Below are 21,547 nucleotides of genomic sequence, written 5' to 3'. Positions count from 1 at the left end.
CACACACTGATGGAGGGAGCTGCCATGCAAGGCGCCAACCAGCAACAATCAGGAGCAAGGGTGAAGTGTCTTGCTCAGGACACAACGGACGTGACGAGGTTGGTACTAGGTGGGATTTGAACCATTGACCCTCGGGTTGCGCACGGCCACTCTCCCACTGCGCCACGCCGTCCCTAAATAAATGACACAATATGTTACTGCATATGTCAGCAGACTAATTATGAGCCTTTGTTTGTTTACTTCCTACTAAAAAAGACAAGTTGTCTTTTATGTTCACTGTTTTATTTGAGGACAAACTTGCAAACTAATATGAATGTCAGGCTTGCCACTGACAGTTTGTGTTTTAGTTTTTTCTCTGTGTGTTTAGTATTTGCTGTCCTTAGTTCCTGTCAGCACTCTTATTTTGGTTAAGCTTCCTGTTTGTGCTTTGTTTCCCCTCAGCTGCGGCTTATTGGCACCTGGCCACACCTGGTGTCAATTAGCCCGCTCCTATTTGTACCTGCTTTTTCTTCCAGTCAGTGCTGGATTATTGATTTGTCAATGTCACATATTGCATGTCGCTTCTGTATGTCACTGTCGCTCCTGTCGTGTCGTGTCGTTGCAGCGTAGCGGTAAGCTATAATTCGTTAGATGTTTGTAGCTTACTGTTTTTTGGTTCCCTGCTTCCTGTTTTGTCTTTGTACAACACGTAACGACTTCTGTTCCCTGTTCTGTTTATGCTAGCCTCCATGCTAAGCCTTTTGTTTTTGCTAGCTTCCAAGCTAAGCTCTGTTTATTTTGTAGTTCCCATGCTAGACAGTACTTGAAAACGATACCACCTGCTGGTTGGAAGTGTATCAACACAGCGTCCTGCCCTCGTTTTGTACTGTGCAAACCAAAAAAATCTACTGGGACAAAAGGACTGATGGCTTTTCTCATCTGCGCAGAGGAACTGACACCAACAAGGTGTCCAATATTCCAACAGTCATTATACACACCGTACCATCTCTGTGGAAGAGGTCAATAATAACACCTGTGCCCAGAAAGCCTTGTTTGAAAATCCATCCATCCATCCATCCATCATCTTCCGCTTATCCGAGGTCGGGTCGCGGGGGCAGCAGCCTAAGCAGGGAAGCCCAGACTTCCCTATCTCCAGCCACTTCGTCTAGCTCTTCCCGGGGGATCCCGAGGCGTTCCCAGGCCAGCCGGGAGACATAGTCTTCCCAACGTGTCCTGGGTCTTCCCCGTGGCCTCCTACCAGCTGGACGTGCCCTAAACACCTCCCTAGGGAGGCGTTCGGGTGGCATCCTGACCAGATGCCCGAACCACCTCATCTGGCTCCTCTCGATGTGGAGGAGCAGCGGCTTTACGTTGAGTTCCTCCCGGATGGCAGAGCTTCTCACCCTATCTCTAAGGGAGAGACCCGCCACACGGCGGAGGAAACTCATTTCGGCCGCTTGTACCCGTGATCTTATCCTTTCGGTCATGACCCAAAGCTCATGACCATAGGTGAGGATGGGAACGTAGATCGACCGGTAAATTGAGAGCTTTGCCTTCCGGCTCAGCTCCTTCTTCACCACAACGGATCGATACAACGTCCGCATTACTGAAGACGCCGCACCGATCCGCCTGTCGATCTCACGATCCACTCTTCCCCCACTCGTGAACAAGACTCCTAGGTACTTGAACTCCTCCACTTGGGGCAGGGTCTCCTCCCCAACCCGGAGATGGCACTCCACCCTTTTCCGGGCGAGAACCATGGACTCGGACTTGGAGGTGCTGATTCTCATTCCGGTCGCTTCACACTCGGCCGCGAACCGATCCAGTGAGAGCTGAAGATCCCGGTCAGATGAAGCCATCAGGACTACATCATCTGCAAAAAGCAGAGACCTAATCCCGTGGCCACCAAACCGGAACCCCTCAACGCCTTGGCTGCGCCTAGAAATTCTGTCCATAAAAGTTATGAACAGAATCGGTGACAAAGGACAGCCTTGGCGGAGTCCAACCTTCACTGGAAACGTGTCCGACTTACTGCCAGCAATGTGGACCAAGCTCTGGCACTGATTCTACAGGGAACGGACCGCCACAATAAGACATTCCGATACCCCATACTCTCTGAGCACTCCCCACAGGACTTCCCGAGGGACACGGTCGAATGCCTTCTCCAAGTCCACAAAGCACATGTAGACTGGTTGGGCAAACTCCCATGCACCCTCAAGAACCCTGCCGAGAGTATAGAGCTGGTCCACAGTTCCACGACCAGGACGAAAACCACACTGTTCCTCCTGAATCCGAGGTTCGACTATCCGGCGAAGCCTCCTCTCCAGTACACCTGAATAAACCTTACCGGGAAGGCTGATGAGTGTGATCCCACGATAGTTGGAACACACCCTCCGGTCCCCCTTCTTAAAGAGAGGGACCACCACCCCGGTCTGCCAATCCAGAGGTACCGCCCCCGACGTCCACGCGATGCTGCAGAGTCTTGTCAACCAAGACAGCCCCACAGCATCCAGAGCCTTAAGGAACTCCGGGCGGATCTCATCCACCCCCGGGGCCTTGCCGCCGAGGAGCTTTTTAACTACCTCAGCGACCTCAGCCCCAGAAATAGGAGAGTCCACTACAGATTCCCCAGGCACCGCTTCCTCAAAGAAAGACGTGTTGGTGGGATTGAGGAGGTCTTCGAAGTATTCCCTCCACCGATCCACAACATCCGCAGTCGAAGTCAGCAGAACACCATCCGCACCATACACGGTGTTGATAGTGCACTGCTTCCCCTTCCTGAGGCGCCGTATGGTGGTCCAGAATCGCTTCGAAGCCGTCCGGAAGTCGTTTTCCATAGCTTCCCCGAACTCTTCCCATGTCCGAGTTTTTGCCTCCGCGACCGCTAAAGCTGCACACCGCTTGGCCCGTCGGTACCCGTCCACTGCCTCCGGAGTCCTATGAGCCAAAAGAACCCGATAGGACTCCTTCTTCAGCTTAACGGCATCCCTCACTGCTGGTGTCGACCAACGGGTTCTGGGATTACCGCCACGACAGGCACCAACAACCTTGCGGCCACAGCTCCAATCAGCCGCCTCGACAATAGAGGTTCGGAACATGGTCCACTCGGACTCAATGTCCCGCACCTCCCTCGTGACATGTTCAAAGTTCTCCCGGAGGTGTGAATTGAAACTCTCTCTGACAGGAGACTCTGCCAGACGTTCCCAGCAGACCCTCACAATGCGTTTGGGCCTCCCAGGTCTGTCCGGCATCCTCCCCCACCATCGCAGCCAACTCACCACCAGGTGGTGATCGGTAGAAAGCTCCGCCCCTCTCTTCACCCGGGTGTCCAAAACATAAGGCCGCAAATCCGATGACACAACTACAAAGTCGATCATGGAACTGCGGCCTAGGGTGTCCTGGTGCCAAGTGCACATATGGACACCCTTATGTTTGAACATGGTGTTTGTTATCGACAAACTGTGACGAGCACAAAAGTCCAATAACAAAACACCACTCGGGTTTAGATCCGGGCGACCATTCTTCCCAATCACGCCTCTCCAGGTTTCACTGTCGTTGCCAACATGAGCGTTGAAGTCTCCCAGTAGGACAAGGGAATCACCCGGAGGAGCACTTTCCAGTACTCCCTCGAGTGTACCCAAAAAGGGTGGGTATTCTGCACTGTTGTTTGGTGCGTAAGCACAAACAACAGTCAGGACCTGTCCCCCCACCCGAAGGCGAAGGGAAGCTACCCTCTCGTCCACTGGGTTGAACTCAAACGTACAGGCTTTGAGCCGGGGGGCAACCAGAATTGCCACCCCAGCCCGTCGCCTCTCACTGCCGGCAACGCCAGAGTGGAAGAGGGTCCAGTCCCTCTCGAGAGAACTGGTTCCAGAGCCCTTGCTGTGCGTCGAGGTGAGTCCGACTATATCCAGCCGGAACTTCTCTACCTCGCGCACTAGCTCAGGCTCCTTCCCCCCCAGTGAGGTGACGTTCCACGTCCCAAGAGCTAGCTTCTGTAGCCGAGGATCGGACCGCCAAGTGCCCTGCCTTCGGCTGCCGCCCAGCTCACAATGCACCCGACCTCTATGGCCCCTCCTATGAGTGGTGAGCCCATTTGAGGGATGACCCACGTTGCCTCTTCGGGCTGTGCCCGGCCGGGCCCCATGGGAACAGGCCCGACCACCAGGCGCTCGCCATCGTGCCCCAACTCCGGGCCTGGCTCCAGAGCGGGGCCCCGGTGACCCACGTCCGGGCGAGGGAAATCTGGGTTCATTTTGTTGTAATTCCATAGAAGTCTTTGAGCTGCTCTTTGTCTGATCACTCACCTAGGACCTGTTTGTCTTGGGAGACCCTACCAGGGGGCATGAAAACCCCCAGACAACATAGCTCCTAGGATCATTGGGACACGCAAACTCCTCTACCACGGTAAGGTAGCAGCTCAGAGAGGAGTGTTTGAAAATCAATAATGGCAATTATCACCCTGTAACTCTGACCTTGATAATAGTGAAATGTCTTGAAAAATGTGTTGCATCACTCCTCGAAACAGAAGTACAGTCCATGTTGGATGGATGTCAGTTTGCCTAGAACAGGGGTCTCAAACTCAATTTACCTGGGGGCCACTGGACGCAGAGTCTGGGTGAGGCTGGGCCGCAAGAAAAGATTTCTTTAAAAAAATGTTGCATACTCCTCAGCATGTCTATTTGTATAATGAGGTTTCAAATTGTATCTCTTGTGCACTGCAATTTTCTCTGTGCAAATAAACAAAGAAATGTTGCATCTCCCACTTTTCCTGGAATTGTATTTGCACATCACTAACCTTTCTCTTCATTGCAGGCTTTGAAAGACATGTTTGGGGTGGTGGAATATATTTGTATGTAGCCGACGCACGGAGAATAATGTTATTTCCGCAATGTGTGTCGTTCTGCTTTTCCTCCCTACCGCAATACGGCGGTCGGCGGATAATAGCCGGGAAAGTACCGGGATAACGGGCGCAAAAAAGTGACAGTTCCCGGAGTGTTATCCGGCGTCATATAGAAATATATGTAGTGTTCATCGTGTGAGGCAATGCAAATTAAACAATGAAAACAACAAATAACGGTTTGAATTGGTCCAGGTTATCGGGGACTGTTATTACTGACGGACAGGTGTTGTGGTGTGACTGCAGCCAGACACATAAGTAAACCCTCGTCTCCATGGCAACGTTTCTGTCGCTTTCACTTATTTGCCGCTTTTCCACTAACGCAGGGGTAGGCAACCCAGAACGTTGAAAGAGTGGACCCAAATAACGCAACGTTGTCAAGCTCCATTTACATAAAACTCGCGGGCCGCGCTAACATTAAACTTTCTTATTAAGGTGGGGGCTGCAAAATAGCGTCTCGCAAGCCACAATTGGCCCGCAGGTCGCGTGTTTGAGACCCCTGGCCTAGAAAGTAACAGTACTGAGGATGCAATTTTATGCATGGTGCACTTGATTTCTATGCATTCAAAGAGATTAGCGTATGCTCAAATTGCAGTCATTGGTTTTAGTTCAGCATTTAACAATATGCAACCTTACTTGCTTTTGTAAAAAATGAAAGGCATGACTATCAACATGACCCTGATTAAATGGTTAATTTTTTTCTGAACTGAACTAACCACACATCAAGTGAAGGTTAATCAAAGACTGTCAGACATGATAAAACCTGTTTTTAAATCGGTTCCACAAGGCTGTGTGCTTCCAATTATTTTTCTGTACACGTTACGCTAATGACTGCAGGACTGTACCTTGTAATTGCATTTTGCAGACGACAATAATTGTGAGTCTTCTACTTAAGGCTTTTTTCCATTTTTTCCTCCAGTGATGTCAGGACCCTCATTGTCGTGGTGTGATTAAAAACAATCCTCTGGCAAAAACACAAAAGATTTTTGACCCAAGGCAAGTGACTACACACAAGACTGTGGTCAGTAAACTCCAACAAAATGAATCAGGTGACAGTATCTAGGAGTCATGCATGTTGATAATCTGCTCAGCTGGAAATCGCACATTGATAACAAACTTCAACGGTGGCTTGTTCACACAGCAGGGTAGGATGTCATTTCGGATTATTTTGTCAAATCCCTTCTTTGTATGTGGTCGTTCACATTCCCCCCCCAAAAATGCTTCATCTAATGTGAACGCAATCTGACCTGCATGCAGACATGACGGCAAACGTGCTGCAGTGTTTACGGAAAAATATATATATTTTCAATTTAAAAAAAATAGAACGTACAGACAATATAAATATACAATGCACAAACAGATGTAGGCACTTCCAATACATTCAAATATCCACCAGGTTGAGCAATCATCCTTATACAAACAACATATGTTGAAAAAAGTAAGAGACAGTACAAATAGATTAAGGAATGAAAACAATTTTATATAATTATACATATATATATATATATATATATATATATATATATATATAATTATATATATATATATATATATATATATATATATATATATATATATATATATATATATATATATGTGTGTGTGTGTGTCGAATGCAGCTGAGAAAGGCTCCAGCACCTGAATACATTCCAGATGCACTGTAAGCCCAATTTTTCTGTATATATATATATATATATATATATATATATATATATATATACATATATATATATATATATATATATATATATATATATTAGGGCTGGGGAACGATTAAAATTTTGAATCGAAGTTAATCGCACTATTTCTCTGATTAATCGCGATTAACTGCATTGTATACAAAAAGCCCAATAATGAATTCAAAAGTAGTGTGTCGTGCACCTTTATTGGAATATTCTCCCACATGAACAAAAGCGCCAAAACATTTGTTGTGCAAACACAATTTAAATCAGTCCTTGTTAAACAGTAGCAGTTAAATAGCATATTTTATGAAAATCAACTCAAAAAATGTAAATACAAACATTTAAGCTTATTGCCACTGCCAGGGTATTTAAGTTATCCTGTTTGTTATGGAAAATAAATATAATCTACATACAAATCTCTGAGCCACAATCATAACATCTGAACAGGCAATTTCTGAGGTAACAGCAGAAACATTTTTTTTATCAGGGATCTTATGTTTAAAAAACCTATATTATAGGTAGTGGGCTGTTTTAGGGAATTTTGGATCAAATTATCCGTAGTAGCAATATTAATAATGTGTTTATTCTGCGTAGTGCACTTAAAATAATTATGACCATATCTAGGAATTGATATGATGGGAATTTTCCGATTGTGTGCTTGGGGCACGTGTCTGAGACCCCTGCTTTAGGGGTTGAGGTGTTGGGACCATCCATCCATCCATTTCCTACCGCTTATCCCTTTTGGGGTCGCGGGGGGTGCTGGAGCTTATCTCAGCTGCAATCGTGCGGAAGGCGGGGTACACCCTGGACAAGTGGCCACCTCATCGCAGGGCCAACACAGATAGACAGACAACATTCACACTCACATTCACACACTAAGGACCATTTAGTGTTGCCAATCAACCTATCCCCAGGTGCATTGATTGATTGATTGATACTTTTATTAGTAGATTGCACAGTTCAGTACATACTCTGTACAATTGATTGGTAACACCCCAATAAGTTTTTCAACTTATTTAAGTCAGGGTCCATATCTTTGGAGGTGGGCAGAAGCCGGACTACCCGGAGGGAACCCACGCAGTCACGACCATAATAGCTGAATAGAGAAGCGTTTTGTCAATAACAAATCTCTAATCAACACATTTTACACAGAAATTAAGCTATTTTTAGGAAGAAGTACGTCATGCCTGTGTACAATATCACAACAAATGGCAATCATATGGTTATTTCCAGTGCTTTCAGAAAACAAAAACTAAAAAAAAACAACAACCAATCAATCAATCAACCAATGTTTATTTATATAGCCCTAAATCACAAATGTCTCAACAACCAACCAACAATAGCAATGGTTTGTCTGGTGAAAAGGAGTAGAGCATTCTTAGCAGCCTGATGTCAATCAATCAATCAATCAATGTTTACTTATATAGCCCTAAATCACTAGTGTCTCAAAGGGCTGCACAAACCACCACGACATCCTCGGTAGGCCCACATAAGGGCAAGGAAAACTCACACCCAGTGGGACGTCGGTGACAATAATGACTATGAGAACCTTAGAGAGGAGGAAAGCAATGGATGTCGAGCGGGTCTAACATGATACTGTGAAAGTTCAATCCACAATGGATCCAACACAGTCGCGAGAGTCCAGTCCAAAGCGGATCCAACACAGCAGCGAGAGTCCCGTTCACAGCGGAGCCAGCAGGAAACCATCCCAAGCGGAGGCGGATCAGCATCGCAGAGATGTCCCCAGCCGATACACAGGCAAGCAGTACATGGCCACAGGATCGGACCGGACCCCCTCCACAAGGGAGAGTGGGACATAGAAGAAAAAGAAAAGAAACGGCAGATCAACTGGTCTAAAAAGGGAGTCTAATTAAAGGTTAGAGTATACAGATGAGTTTTAAGGTGAGACTTAAATGCTTCTACTGAGGTGGCCTCTCGAACTGTTACCGGGAGGGCATTCCAGAGTACTGGAGCCCGAACGGAAAACGCTCTATAGCCCGCAGACTTTTTTTGGGCTTTGGGAATCACTAATAAGCCGGAGTCCTTTGAACGCAGATTTCTTGCCGGGACATATGGTACAATACAATCGGCAAGATAGGATGGAGCTAGACCGTGTAGTATTTTATACGTAAGTAGTAAAACCTTAAAGTCACATCTTAAGTGCACAGGAAGCCAGTGCAGGTGAGCCAGTATAGGTATATATGTATGTATATATGTATATAAAGGTATATACAGTATAGGTATATATGTATGTATATATGTATATAAAGGTATATACAGTATAGGTATATATGTATGTATATATGTATATAAAGGTATATACAGTATAGGTATATATGTATGTATATATGTATATAAAGGTATATACAGTACAGGTATATATGTATGTATATATGTATATAAAGGTATATACAGTACAGGCGTAATGTGATCAAACTTTCTTGTTCTTGTCAAAAGTCTAGCAGCCGCATTTTGTACCAACTGTAATCTTTTAATGCTAGACATGTACATGTACGGCCAAAACTAAAGAGGAGACATGTTACCAAGGTCTGCCTGTAGGCTACACCAGGGGTCGGCAACCCAAAATGTTGAAAGAGCCATATTGGACCAAAAAACTAATTTCTCTAGAGCAGTGGTGTCAAATGTACGGCCCAGGTCCGCAAACAGGTTTTATCCGGCCCGCGGGGTGAGTTGGCTAAGTATAAAATTGAGCCGAAATTTTTAAATGAAAGAAACTGCTGTTCAAAATGTGTCCACTAGATGTCGCAATGGCAATTCTTTGTATCTTTGTAGATGATGTTCCATATGTAAAAAAAACACATGATGTTAGTGCACCAGTCGAGGAAAATGAGCAAACTACACAAATAACATCCTGTAAGTTGATTTTGATATTATTTTTTTATATCTTGGACCGCTCGCCTGTATCGGTTGGGGACATCTCTACGCTGCTGATCCGCTTGAGATGGTTTCCTGTGGACGGGACTCTCGCTGCTGTCTTGGAGCCACTATGGATTGAACTTTCACAGTATCATGTTAGACCCGCTCAACATCCATTGCTTTCGGTCCCCTAGAGGGGGGGGGTTGCCCACATCTGAGGTCCTCTCCAAGGTTTCTCATAGTCAGCATTGTCACTAGCGTCCCACTGGATGTGAATTCTCCCTGCCCACTGGGTGTGAGTTTTCCTTGCCCTTTTGTGGGTTCTTCCGAGGATGTTGTAGTCGTAATGATTTGTGCAGTCCTTTGAGACATTTGTGATTTGGGGCTATATAAATAAACATTGATTGATTGATTGATTGATAGATTGAAAATGAACACCAATGAGTCGACTGATGAACATTATCACATCATTTATTCAGAAAGTATCAACAACGATAAATAAAGATAGAATACTATTACCCGCAATATGTAAGTGTAAAAAAAAATTCAGCAACATTATGATTTGTACATTTTCAGAATGTGCTTGTTCTATTTAGGGCGGCATAGATCGGTTGGTAGAGCGGCCGTGCCAGCGACTTGAGGTTTCCAGGTCCGATTCCCGCTTCCGTCATCCTAGTCACTGCCGTTGTGTCCTTGGGCAAGACACTTTACCCACCTGCTCCCAGTGCCACCCACACTGGTTTAAATGTAACTTAGATATTGGGTTTCACTATGTAAAGCGCTTTGAGTCACTAGAGAAAAGCGCTATATAAATATAATTCACTTCACTATTTTAAACAAAAAAAAAAAACAACTATCTGAAGTTGTCTTTATTTTTAAGTTATCGCGCCATGATTTTACCAGTCCGGCCCACCTGGGAGTAGATTTTTCTCCATGTGGCCCCCGATCTAAAATGAGTTATGACACCCGTGGTCTAGAGCCCAAAAAAAATAAAAGCCTAATTGAATTGAATTACCGCAGGGCATGTAGTATGCGCCTGTCTTGAATTACTGCCGGGTCAAACTCGCTTTGCAAAATAATTAGCGCATGCTTAGTATCACCGCCTGGTGACGTCACGAGTGACACTTCCCCTGTCATCATTTTCAAAATGGAGGAGGCTGATTTCAATACCATCCATCCATCCATTTTCTACCGCTTATTCCCTTTTGAGGTCGCGGGGGGCGCTGGCGCCTATCTCAGCTACAATCGGGCGGAAGGCAGGGTACACCCTGGACAAGTCGCCACCTCATCGCAGTGATTTCAATACCGGTAATCGCATAAAGGGAAGAAGATTAAGAGCTATTCAGTGGGATTGAAGATCCAAGCTTACACCACACTCAAATTTTTACTGCATGCCTTTGGTAAGTGCCGGAGTGAGAAGAGGTTTTAAAATAATTAGCGCATGCTTACTTTTACCGCATGCCTTTGGTAAGCGCAGGAGTGAGTTTTTTTATTTTATTTTATTTTTTTTTCCAAGATGGCGCTGCTGTAGTGGCTGCTGTAGGCAGGAGCTCTGTCCTCTTGTGTCATCCTTTTGTGTTTCCCTCTTGTTTTCATGTCTTATTATATTTTTTTGCATTTTGGTCCGGGACCCTTTGGGACTGTGTGACAAGGGGTGGCACTTTCATGACCTCTGTGGTGCTTTTTTTGTGGACTTCTGGATCTGCCTCCCGGGAGCCTTTTGGCCATGGAGACCAGCTGCTGGGTCTCTGCTACACCGGAGTTTGTTTGGAGGGACTGGAGGAGATGCGGATGAGGGGACAGGGCTGCGGAGCTAGCACTGAGCGCTGGGACGGAGAGGCTTTGTGGTGTCTTGGCTGGGTGAGCAGGTGTCGGACACCTCAGTCTCCTTGGACGTATCCTCGCTCATCCATGCGGACTGGACACTGGCCGAGAGTGGAGTCGGCTGTCTTGGTTGCTTTGTTGGGTCTGCTCCTGTCTGTGGCCATGCTCCCTCCTCCCCAGCAGACGATGGCGTGGAACACCGCAGAGGCCACCACAGTGGATATGTTTCTTTTACTTTCTATTCATAGCTGTATGTAGAAGTGTCTGGTTGTATCTGCTGCTTTAATGTCTTTAATGTCCTCTGTGTTCTTTGATGTTTGATGTTTCCCTCTTACACACATGGAAGAGGGATGTGTACCATGGTTATGAGTTGTTTTTTTGTTTGTTTTTTGTTTTTTTGTTTATTTATTTATTTTTTGTTTTGTTTTTATTTATTTGTTTTTTTCCCTTGGCCTCAGTCTGCACCTCCTCTCCAGGGCCCAGGCAAAGACCGATTTTTTAAATTTTATTTTAATCTTCTATTTTTTTCTCCCCCCCCCCCCTCCCCTTTGTTTACCTTTATCTCATCTTTTTTGTAAGGGGCGCTGGAAGCCGGCAGACCCGTCAGCGATCCTGTTCTGTCTCCCTGTAATGTTTGTCTAAACTTGAATGGGATTGTGCTGAAAATTTTAATTTTCCTGAAGGAACTCTCCTGACGGAATAAATAAAGTACTATCAAATCAAATCAAATCAAGAGGTTTTAAATTCATTAGCGCCCCGGCGGCAATTCAAAGAAATACGGTAAGCCTTATAAAGAAGGCAACACATGGAGTCACATGACTGCATCACAGCGCTGTCTGTTCAATATCGATCACATCACATGACTGCATCACAGGCAATGGAGAATGCTGCAGCTGCACTCGATTTGCTGATTGGTGATGTTGCTGCCATTTTAATGGCCCTTTCTTTCACTGTCTTCGCGGAGAGAACTATGTCTGTAATGTTCTGTATTATCTCGGTTTAGTTTTTGAAGTCCGAAAATAGGTGCTCTGATACACTATGTTGCCAAAAGTATTTGGCCACCCATCCAAATGATCAGAATCAGGTGTACCTAATCACTTGGCCCGACCACAGGTGTATACAATCAAGCACTAAGGCATGGAGACTGTTTCTACAAACATTTGTGAAAGAATGGGCCGCTCTCAGGAGCTGAGTGTTTTCCAGCGTGGAACTGTCATAGGATGCCTGCCACCTGTGCAACAAATCCAGTCTTGGAATTTCCTCACTTTCCAAAATCAACTGTCGGCTTTATTATGAGAAAATGGATGAGTTTGGGGGCCCTGCGAGGAGGTGGCGAATTGTACCCCGCCTTCCACCTGATTGTAACTGAGATAGGCACCAGCACCCCCCGCGACCCCAAAGGGAATAAGCGGTAGAAAATGGATGAGTTTGGGAACAACAGCAACTCAGCCACAAAGTGGTAGGCCACGTAAACTGTCAGAGAGAGGGGTCTGAAGCGCGTAGTGGAAAGACTTTCTGCACAGTCAGTTGCTACAGAGCTCCAAACTGCATGTGACCCTCTAATTAACCCACACACAGTACGCAGAGAGCTTCATGGAATGGGTTTCCATGGTCGAGCAGCTGCATCTAAGCCATACATCATCAAGTCCCATGTAAAGCGTCGGATGAAGGGGTGTAAAGTATGGCCACTGGACTCTAGAGCAGTGGAGATGCCTTCTCTGGAATGATGAATCACACTTTTCCATCTGGATGGACCAGTCTGGGTTTTGAGGTTGCCAGGAGAACGCTACATTTCGGACTGCATTGTGCCGAGTGTGAAATTTTGTGGAGGAAGAATTATGGTGTGGGGTTGTTTTTCAGGAGTTGGGCGTGGCCCCTCAATTCCAGTGAAAGGAACTTTGAAAGCTCTAGGATACCAAAACATTTTGGACAATTCCATGCTCCCAACCTTGTGGGAACAGTTTAAAGCGGGTCCCTTCCTCTTCCAACATGACTGTGCATCAGTGCACAAAGCAAGGTCCATAAAGCCATGGAGGACAGAGTCTGGTGTGGATGAACTTGACTGGCCTGCACAGAGTCCTGACCTGAACCCGATAGAACAGTGGTCCCCAACTTTTTTTTAACTGCGGACCGGTCAACGCTTTAAAATTTGTTCCACGGACCGGGGGGATTTTTGTTGTTGTTGTTTTCATAAAGAAATACAATCATGTGTGCTTATGGACTGTATCCCTGCAGACTGTATTGATCTATATTGATATATAATGTAAATAGTGTGTTTTTTATGTTGATTTAATAATTAAAAAAAATATATATATATATATATTTCTTGTGCGGCCCGGTACTGGTCCACGGCCCGGTGGTTGGAGACCACTGTGATAGAACACCTTTGGGATGACTTAGAACAGAGATTGAGAGCCAGGCTTTCTCGACCAACATTAGTTTGGGACCTCACCAATGCGCTTTCGGGACAATGGTCGAAAATTCCTATAAACACACTCCGCAACCTTGTGGACAGCCTTCCCAGAAGAGTTGAAACTGTAATAGCTGCAAACCTATGGGTTAGGACAAAAAACTTTTTTTTTAACTGGAAAAATTCCCGGTATTTCCAAAATTCCAGGAATTCCGTAATACCATTTCTCAATTCCAAATGTTACTACTTCAACATTTCTTGACCAATTTGAAAAAGTCCACCACCAACCATTTGAACTCATTCAGACCATTCAAGTTTTTTACATTTTCAAAAAAATTCCGCTTTTCCGGAATTCCCAAATTTTGGGGAAATTCCCACTGAAATCAATGGGACATTCTTCAAAGCTCCACAACTCCCAACTGACCAATTAAAAAGTCAGTCAGTGTGTCACATCCAGGCTGCCAGTTATGCACTGCCACCTTTGTTGAGCTACTGCCACCGGTAAAGTTACTAAACATGTCAGACCTTAGTAAATGTAAAAGGCGATTCTCAACTTATTCATGACAATGCCAGGAACAAAACGAGGATTTGTATCGGAGATGCCTTTGAAAGATGGAGACGATTGAAGTCGGAGAATATTTTTTCATCTGACGCCAAACTTGCTCATTTCCTCTCTGATAGGTAAGTCAGGCATTTACATTTTCTTATTACTTGGAATAAGACAGTGAAAGAAAGGGCGATTAAAATGGCAGCAACATCACCAATCAGCAAATCGAGTGCAGCTCCAGCCTTCTCAATTGCCAGTGATGAGTCATGTGATGTGATCGATATTGAACAAACAACGCTGTAATGCAGCCATGAGAATCCTGTTATGCATCTTCAATTTTGTTGTTTTTCGAAACCTCAAAATAAAAATGACATCAGAAATCTGATTTCTTTATTGTATTTGTATAATTTCATCAACGCAACAAAACTAAATAGATCAATATTGTAATGGAAGTTGAACTTAAAGCACCATCGACAAGCAGAGTAGTCACGGGGTGCGTCATTCTCTCCAGGATGCGCCGCAGGGAAAATAAACGTTTAATTACAAATGCTCAGTCATTTTGATAGTAGGCTAATGTAGCTAATATAGACACTTACAGCATGTGTTGCCATCATTATAAAGCTCATATTAAGCTTTTAATTTTTTGTGGCTCTAGACCAGAGGTCCATGGTTCTCGCCCGGAAAAGGGTGGAGTGCCATCTCCGGGTTGGGGAGGAGACCCTGCCCCAAGTGGAGGAGTTCAAGTACCTAGGAGTCTTGTTCACGAGTGGGGGAAGAGTGGATCGTGAGATCGACAGGCGGATCGGTGCGGCGTCTTCAGTAATGCGGACGTTGTATCGATCCGTTGTGGTGAAGAAGGAGCTGAGCCGGAAGGCAAAGCTCTCAATTTACCGGTCGATCTACGTTCCCATCCTCACCTATGGTCATGAGCTTTGGGTCATGACCGAAAGGATAAGATCACGGGTACAAGCGGCCCAAATGAGTTTCCTCCGCCGGGTGGCGGGTCTCTCCCTTAGAGATAGGGTGAGAAGCTCTGCCATCCGGGAGGAACTCAAAGTAAAGCCGCTGCTCCTTCACATCGAGAGGAGCCAGATGAGGTGGTTCGGGCATCTGGTCAGGATGCCACCCGAACGCCTCCCTAGGGAGGTGTTTAGGGCACGTCCAACCGGTAGGAGGCCACGGGGAAGACCCAGGACACGTTGGGAAGACTATGTCTCCCGGCTGGCCTGGGAACGCCTCGGGATCCCCCGGGAAGAGCTAGACGAAGTGGCTGGGGAGAGGGAAGTCTGGGCTTCCCTGCTTAGGCTGTTGACCCCGCGACCCGACCTCGGATAAGCGGAAGATGCTGGATGGATGGATGGATAGACCAGAGGTGTCAAACTCATTATAGATCGGGGGCCACATGGAGAAAAATCTACTCCCAAGTGGGCCAAACTGGTAAAATCACGGCACGATAACTTAAAAGTAAAGACAACTTCAGATTGTTTATTTTCTTTAAAAATAGAACAAGCACATTCTGAAAATGTACAAATCATAATGTTGTTGAGGTTTTTTTTACACTTACATATTGCAGTTAATAGTATTCTATCTTTATTTGCACTTATTTATACTTTCTGAAAACATTTTGTGATGATGTTCATCTGTCGACTCATTGGTGTTCATTTTTAATCTATCAAGATAGAAAAATAATATCAAAATCAACTTACAGGATGGTATTTATGTAGTTTGCTAATTTTCCTCAACTGGTGCTCTAAAATCATGTGGTTTATTTTTTTTTACATATGTAGCAAATTCTACAAAGATACAAATAATTGCTAGTGCGACATCTAGTGGACACATTTTTCTTTCATTCAAACATTTTGGCTCAATTTTATACTTGGCAAAACTCATCCCGCAGGCTGGATAAAACCTGTTTGCGGGCCTGATCCGACCCACGAGCCGTACGTTTGAAACCCCTGCTCTAGACAAATTTGTTGTTTGGTCCAATAATAGAATTATGAAGTTACACTTATAGTGGTAAGTGTAAAAGGTCAAAGCTCTGCAATTACAGTAAATTGCGGTAAAAATATTTTACAGTAAATTACTGTAAATGTTATTTAAGTTTGTTTTTTTCCGCACAGAATCCATCTATCCATCCATTTTCTACCGCTTATTCCCTTTGGGGTCGCTGGTGCTTATCTCAGCTACAAGCAGGCGGAAGGCGGTGTACACCCTGGACAAGTCACCACCTCATCGCAGGGCCAACACAGATAGACAGACAACATTCACACTCACATTCACACACTAGGGACCATTTAGTGTTGACAATCAACCTATCCCCAGGTGCATGTTTTCGGCGGTGGGAGGAAGGGAACCCACGCAGTCACGGAGAGAACATGCAAACTCCACACAAAATAATTACAAACAAAACATTTTTGATTTCTGGGTGTGTTTTAGGAAGCTAGTTTTAAACAAATTAAGTCAATAATTCGTTTTAGTGCAGTGGTTCTCAAGCTTTGTATTTTATTTGTATTTTTTTCAAACCAAATACCACCTCACAAGACACTTGATTCTCCGTGTACCACCATAATAACCAACATTAAATTCAGTAACGTAGTAGACCTAAATATTCATTAAAAACTAGGCAGAGGTTTTATTTGACCACTTTTACATTGCACACAGTTTGAACAGTATCACTGTGTTTGGTTATTGAATGAAATGATTCGTTGGCTTACTGCTAGATGGCGCACGCATACCCCGAGTGGCAAAATGGTCTATAGCAGGGGTCTCAGACACGCGGCCCGCGGGCCTTTTATATGAATGGCGCTTGACAGCGATGGGTGAGGAGCTGAAGGAATCTACCAATCACGGTGTGGTATGTGGCTCTCGAGGGCCAAACATTGACGTCACTTGCATGATGCAATCAGAGGAACGTTTTGCCGTTTTTCCACTAGACCCGCACAAGCTCTTCCTCCCTCCGTCCCTCTCTCTCTCTGTCGCTCTCTTTCTCTCTCTGTTTGTGTGTCTCGCTCGCTCGCTCCCTCCCCGGGCGCCGGGGAGATGAACGGGCCGGTAGCTTCCGAAGCACTCCGCCGAAGGACTGATCAAATCGGACGTGTAACACGTGAGTCGTGATGTTAGCCCATTCAAGGCTAATTGTGCTACCGTAACTGTTAACTCCACGGCGAGAATCTTTTCTTGCGGCCCAGCCTCACCCAAACTCTACATTCAGTGGCCCCCAGGTAAATTGAGTTTGAGACCCCTGGTCTATAGAGAGAGTATGTATAACCCAGTTTCAAGCGATCTCCTCAATGATTGGTCAAAAGGCACTCACGTGACTACAGGAAGCAATCGCATACGTTTCCGCAACCCGGGAAAGAGAAAAATATGGGAAGTGAAGGTTCTCCGGGAAGGCTGGAGAGCCAATTACAACAGTTTCTTGTGCGAGGTAAGCGAGGAAACGTGGTAAATCGTACTTTCAGTAACAGTGAATGAATACACCTTGCCACTTTGCTTCAAAATTGCACCTTTTTCTGCATGTGTGCAACGGTTGAAATGTGTTGAAAAATGTGACAGGAGTAGTGGAACTTAAGGATGGAAATAGGTTACCAAAAAGAAAAACGTGAATTCCTGGAAATGTGTCGAATGTGGACAAAAGGTAGTTTGAATGTCCAAAATGAGTTGAAGGTAGAATGGTTCGAATCAGTTGAAGAATGTGGGAATTGTGGAAGTTTGAAAAATGGGCAATTCATTTTGAACGAGAAAAATGCAACAACAAAAATCAATCAATCAATGTTTACTTATATAGCCCTAAATCACTATCAATCAATCAATCAATCAATGTTTATTTATATAGCCCCAAATCACAAATGTCTCAAAGGACTGCACAAATCATTACGACTACAACATCCTCGGAAGAACCCACAAAAGGGCAAGGAAAACTCACACCCAGTGGGCAGGGAGAATTCACATCCAGTGGGACGCCAGTGACAATGCTGACTATGAGAAACCTTGGAGAGGACCTCAGATGTGGGCAACTTCCCCCCCCCCTCTAGGGGACCGAAAGCAATGGATGTCGAGCGGGTCTAACATGATACTGTGAAAGTTCAATCCATAGTGGCTCCAAGACAGCAGTGAGAGTCCCGTCCACAGGAAACCATCTCAAGCGGATCAGCACTAGTGTCTCAAAGGGCTGCACAAACCACCACGACATCCTCGGTAGGCCCACATAAGGGCAAGGAAAACTCACACCCAGTGGGACGTCGGTGACAATAATGACTATGAGAACCTTGGAGAGGAGGAAAGCAATGGATGTCGAGCGGGTCTAACATGATACTGTGAAAGTTCAATCCACAATGGATCCAAAACATTAACAGTGCAATACGTTTTCATAACATGGTCACTACTGCCTACTTTGTCTTGTTATATTCTTATTTTACTGTTATATTGTTAGTCCCGTTGTTTTTATTCTTTTTGTAATATTTCTCTATTTTGTTTCCTTTTAAACCCCCATTATTTACTTTTTACTTTTTTTTTTAAATTGATCTCAACTCTGTACACTGCTGCTGGAATTTTAATTTTCCTGAAATAACTCTGGCTTCACGGCGGCAGAGGGGTTAGTGCGTCTGCCTCACAATACAAAGGTCCTGGGTTCAATCCCGGGCTCGGGATCTTTCTGTGTGGAGTTTGCATGTTCTCCCCGTGACTGCGTGGGTTCCCTCCGGGTACTCCGGCTTCCTCCCACTTCCAAAGACATGCACCTGGGGATAGGCCCCTCCCACCTCCAAAGACATGCACCCGGGGATAGGTTGATTGGCAACACTAAATTGGCCCTAGTGTGTGAATGTGAGTGTGAATGTTGTCTGTCTATCTGTGGCGACTTGTCCAGGGTGTACCCCGCCTTCCGCCCGATTGTAGCTGAGATAGGCGCCAGCGCCCCCTGCCACCCCAAAAGGGAATAAGCGGTAGAAAATGGATGGATGAAATAACTCTCCTGAAGGAATCAATAAAGTACTATCTATCTATCTATTTAGTAAACTAAAAAGGCAGTATTTGCATGTGTTGCAATGTTAATATTTCATCATTGATGTGAATTATATTTATATAGTGAATTATATTTATATAGCACTTTTCTCTAGTGACTCAAAGCGCTTTACATAGTGACACCCAATACCTAAGTTACATTTAAACCAGTGTGGGTGGCACTGGCCCTGCGATGAGGTGGCGACCTGTCCAGGGTGTACCCTGCCTTCCGCCCGATTGTAGCTGAGATAGGCGCCAGCGCCCCCCGCCACCCCCGAAAGGGAATAAGCGGTAGAAAATGGATGGATGGATGGAGGGTGGCACTGGGAGCAGGTGGGTAAAGTGTCTTGCCCAAGGACACAACGGTAGTACCTAGGATGGCACAAGCGGGAATCGAACCTCAAGTTGCTGGCACGGCCACTCTACCAACCGAGCTATGTACAAACTATCAGACTGCGTGGTGGCTAGTAGTGGTTTTCAGTAGGCCTTTAAGTATCTTTAAGCATTTTTGCAAAATGTTAAACATTCCTTGGGTGCCCCCCCAGCCCCTTTCAAAATAGTCTGGATCCGCCCCTGCTGGCAGGTAAAAGTTCGGCCATACTTATTTTCCCAAACCGGGGAGGTCCTTACCTGCACATCAGAGAAGATGACCACCGGCAGGACCACCACGAAAGAAACTGCCCACACCGCCGCGCTCACCGCCTTTGCCACCCGTGGGTGCCTCCAGTTGGAGCTCCGGATCGGGTGCACCACGGCCAGGTAGCGGTCTATGGACATGACGGTGAGGCAGAAAATGGAGGTGAACTGGTTCATGGAGTCGGCGGTCATGACCAGCCGGCACAGGAAGGACCCGAACGGCCAGTAGGAGAGCACGTTCTGCGTGGTGAGAAACGGCAGTCCCACGATGTACAGCTCGTCCGCCACGGCCAGGTTGAGGATGTAAATGTTGGTCACCGTCTTCATCTTGGCGCAGCACAGCAACACGTAGATGGCCAGGCTGTTTCCCGCCAGACCCACGGCGAACACGGCGATGGAGATCACCGCCGTCAACAGGGTGCTGCTGCCGTGGAACGGGACGCTGTGCGTGGACACGTTGCCCGACGCGTTGTTGACGGCGCAAGTTGCGGAAAAGCAGCTCTGGGTCTCCGCATCTTCCATTCTTGGTATTAAAAAAATGAGGAAACAAAGTGACTTGACGGCACGTGGGGAAAACGTGAGACTTGATTAAAATGGGCATGCGCAGTAAGAAAGGTGGAATATCCACCAGCAGCCGGGTTTTTGCCTTCCAGTCAGCCGTGCGTCAACGTCGCCATTTACGCGCGGCCAATCCGGTGGAATATTGAGAGTGCGGAGGTACAAGTGTGCGTGTTTATGTGCGCACATTCCACGCACTCACTTTTATAGCAGGGGTGTCCTCTCATGTTGGAGGGATCCTCCTCCGGAACGCGCACTGTCCTTCCCTGCCCATCCATCCATCCATCCATTTTTCTACCGCTTATTCCCTTTCGGGGTCGCGGGGGGCGCTGGCGCCTATCTCAGCTACAATCGGGCGGAAGGCGGGGTACACCCTGGACAAGTCGCCACCTCATCGCAGGGCCAACACAGATAGACAGACAACATTCACACACTAGGGACCATTTAGTGTTGCCAATCAACCTATCCCCAGGTGCATGTCTTTGGAGGTGGGAGGGGCCTATCCCCAGGTGCATGTCTTTGGAGGTGGGAGGGGCCTATCCCCAGGTGCATGTCTTTGGAGGTGGGAGGGGCCTATCCCCAGGTGCATGTCTTTGGAGGTGGGAGGGGCCTATCCCCAGGTGCATGTCTTTGGAAGTGGGAGGAAGCCGGAGTACCCGGAGGGAACCCACGCAGTCACGGGGAGAACATGCAAACTCCACACAGAAAGATCCCGACCCTGGATTTGAACCCAGGACTGCAGGACCTTCGTATTGTGAGGCAGACGCACTAACCCCTCTGCCACCGTGAAGCCTCCTTCCCTGCCCGTGGCGCTTAAAACATTTACTGTACCTTGCCTCTCCTCCACTGTGGAACCATGGCTGATTGGAAATGTTATTAGTAGATTGCACAGTACAGTACATATCCCCTACATCCATCCATCCATCTTCTACCGCTTGTCCCTTTTTAGGGTCGCAAGGGGTGCTGGAGCCTATCTCAGCTACAATCGGGGGGAAGGTGGAGTACACCCTGGACAAGTCACCACCTCATCACAGGGCCAACACAGATAGACAGACAACATTCACACTCACATTCACACACTAGGGCCAATTTAGTGTTGCCAATCAACCTATCCCCAGGTGCATGTCTTTGGA

At 46.2% G+C, this 21,547-nt stretch overlaps 1 protein-coding gene across 1 annotated transcript in view; it reads right to left on the bottom strand.

Annotated features, from left to right (window-relative positions):
* The window catches only part of LOC133539181 (somatostatin receptor type 5), a 51,414-nt gene extending 30,824 nt beyond the window's left edge, over positions 1–20,590 (bottom strand). Inside the window, exon 1 of the mRNA XM_061881322.1 lies at positions 19,851–20,590. Within this exon, the coding sequence (XP_061737306.1) occupies positions 19,851–20,378 (528 nt within the window). The 5' untranslated portion in view covers positions 20,379–20,590. The remainder of the gene's footprint in view (positions 1–19,850) is intronic.
* Between the last annotated feature and the right edge of the window lie 957 nt (positions 20,591–21,547).

Source organism: Nerophis ophidion, linkage group LG20 (genome assembly GCF_033978795.1).
Source record: "Nerophis ophidion isolate RoL-2023_Sa linkage group LG20, RoL_Noph_v1.0, whole genome shotgun sequence".
In the NCBI taxonomy this organism is placed as follows: Eukaryota; Metazoa; Chordata; class Actinopteri; order Syngnathiformes; family Syngnathidae; genus Nerophis; species Nerophis ophidion.
This window is presented reverse-complemented; position numbering and strand designations above follow the sequence as displayed.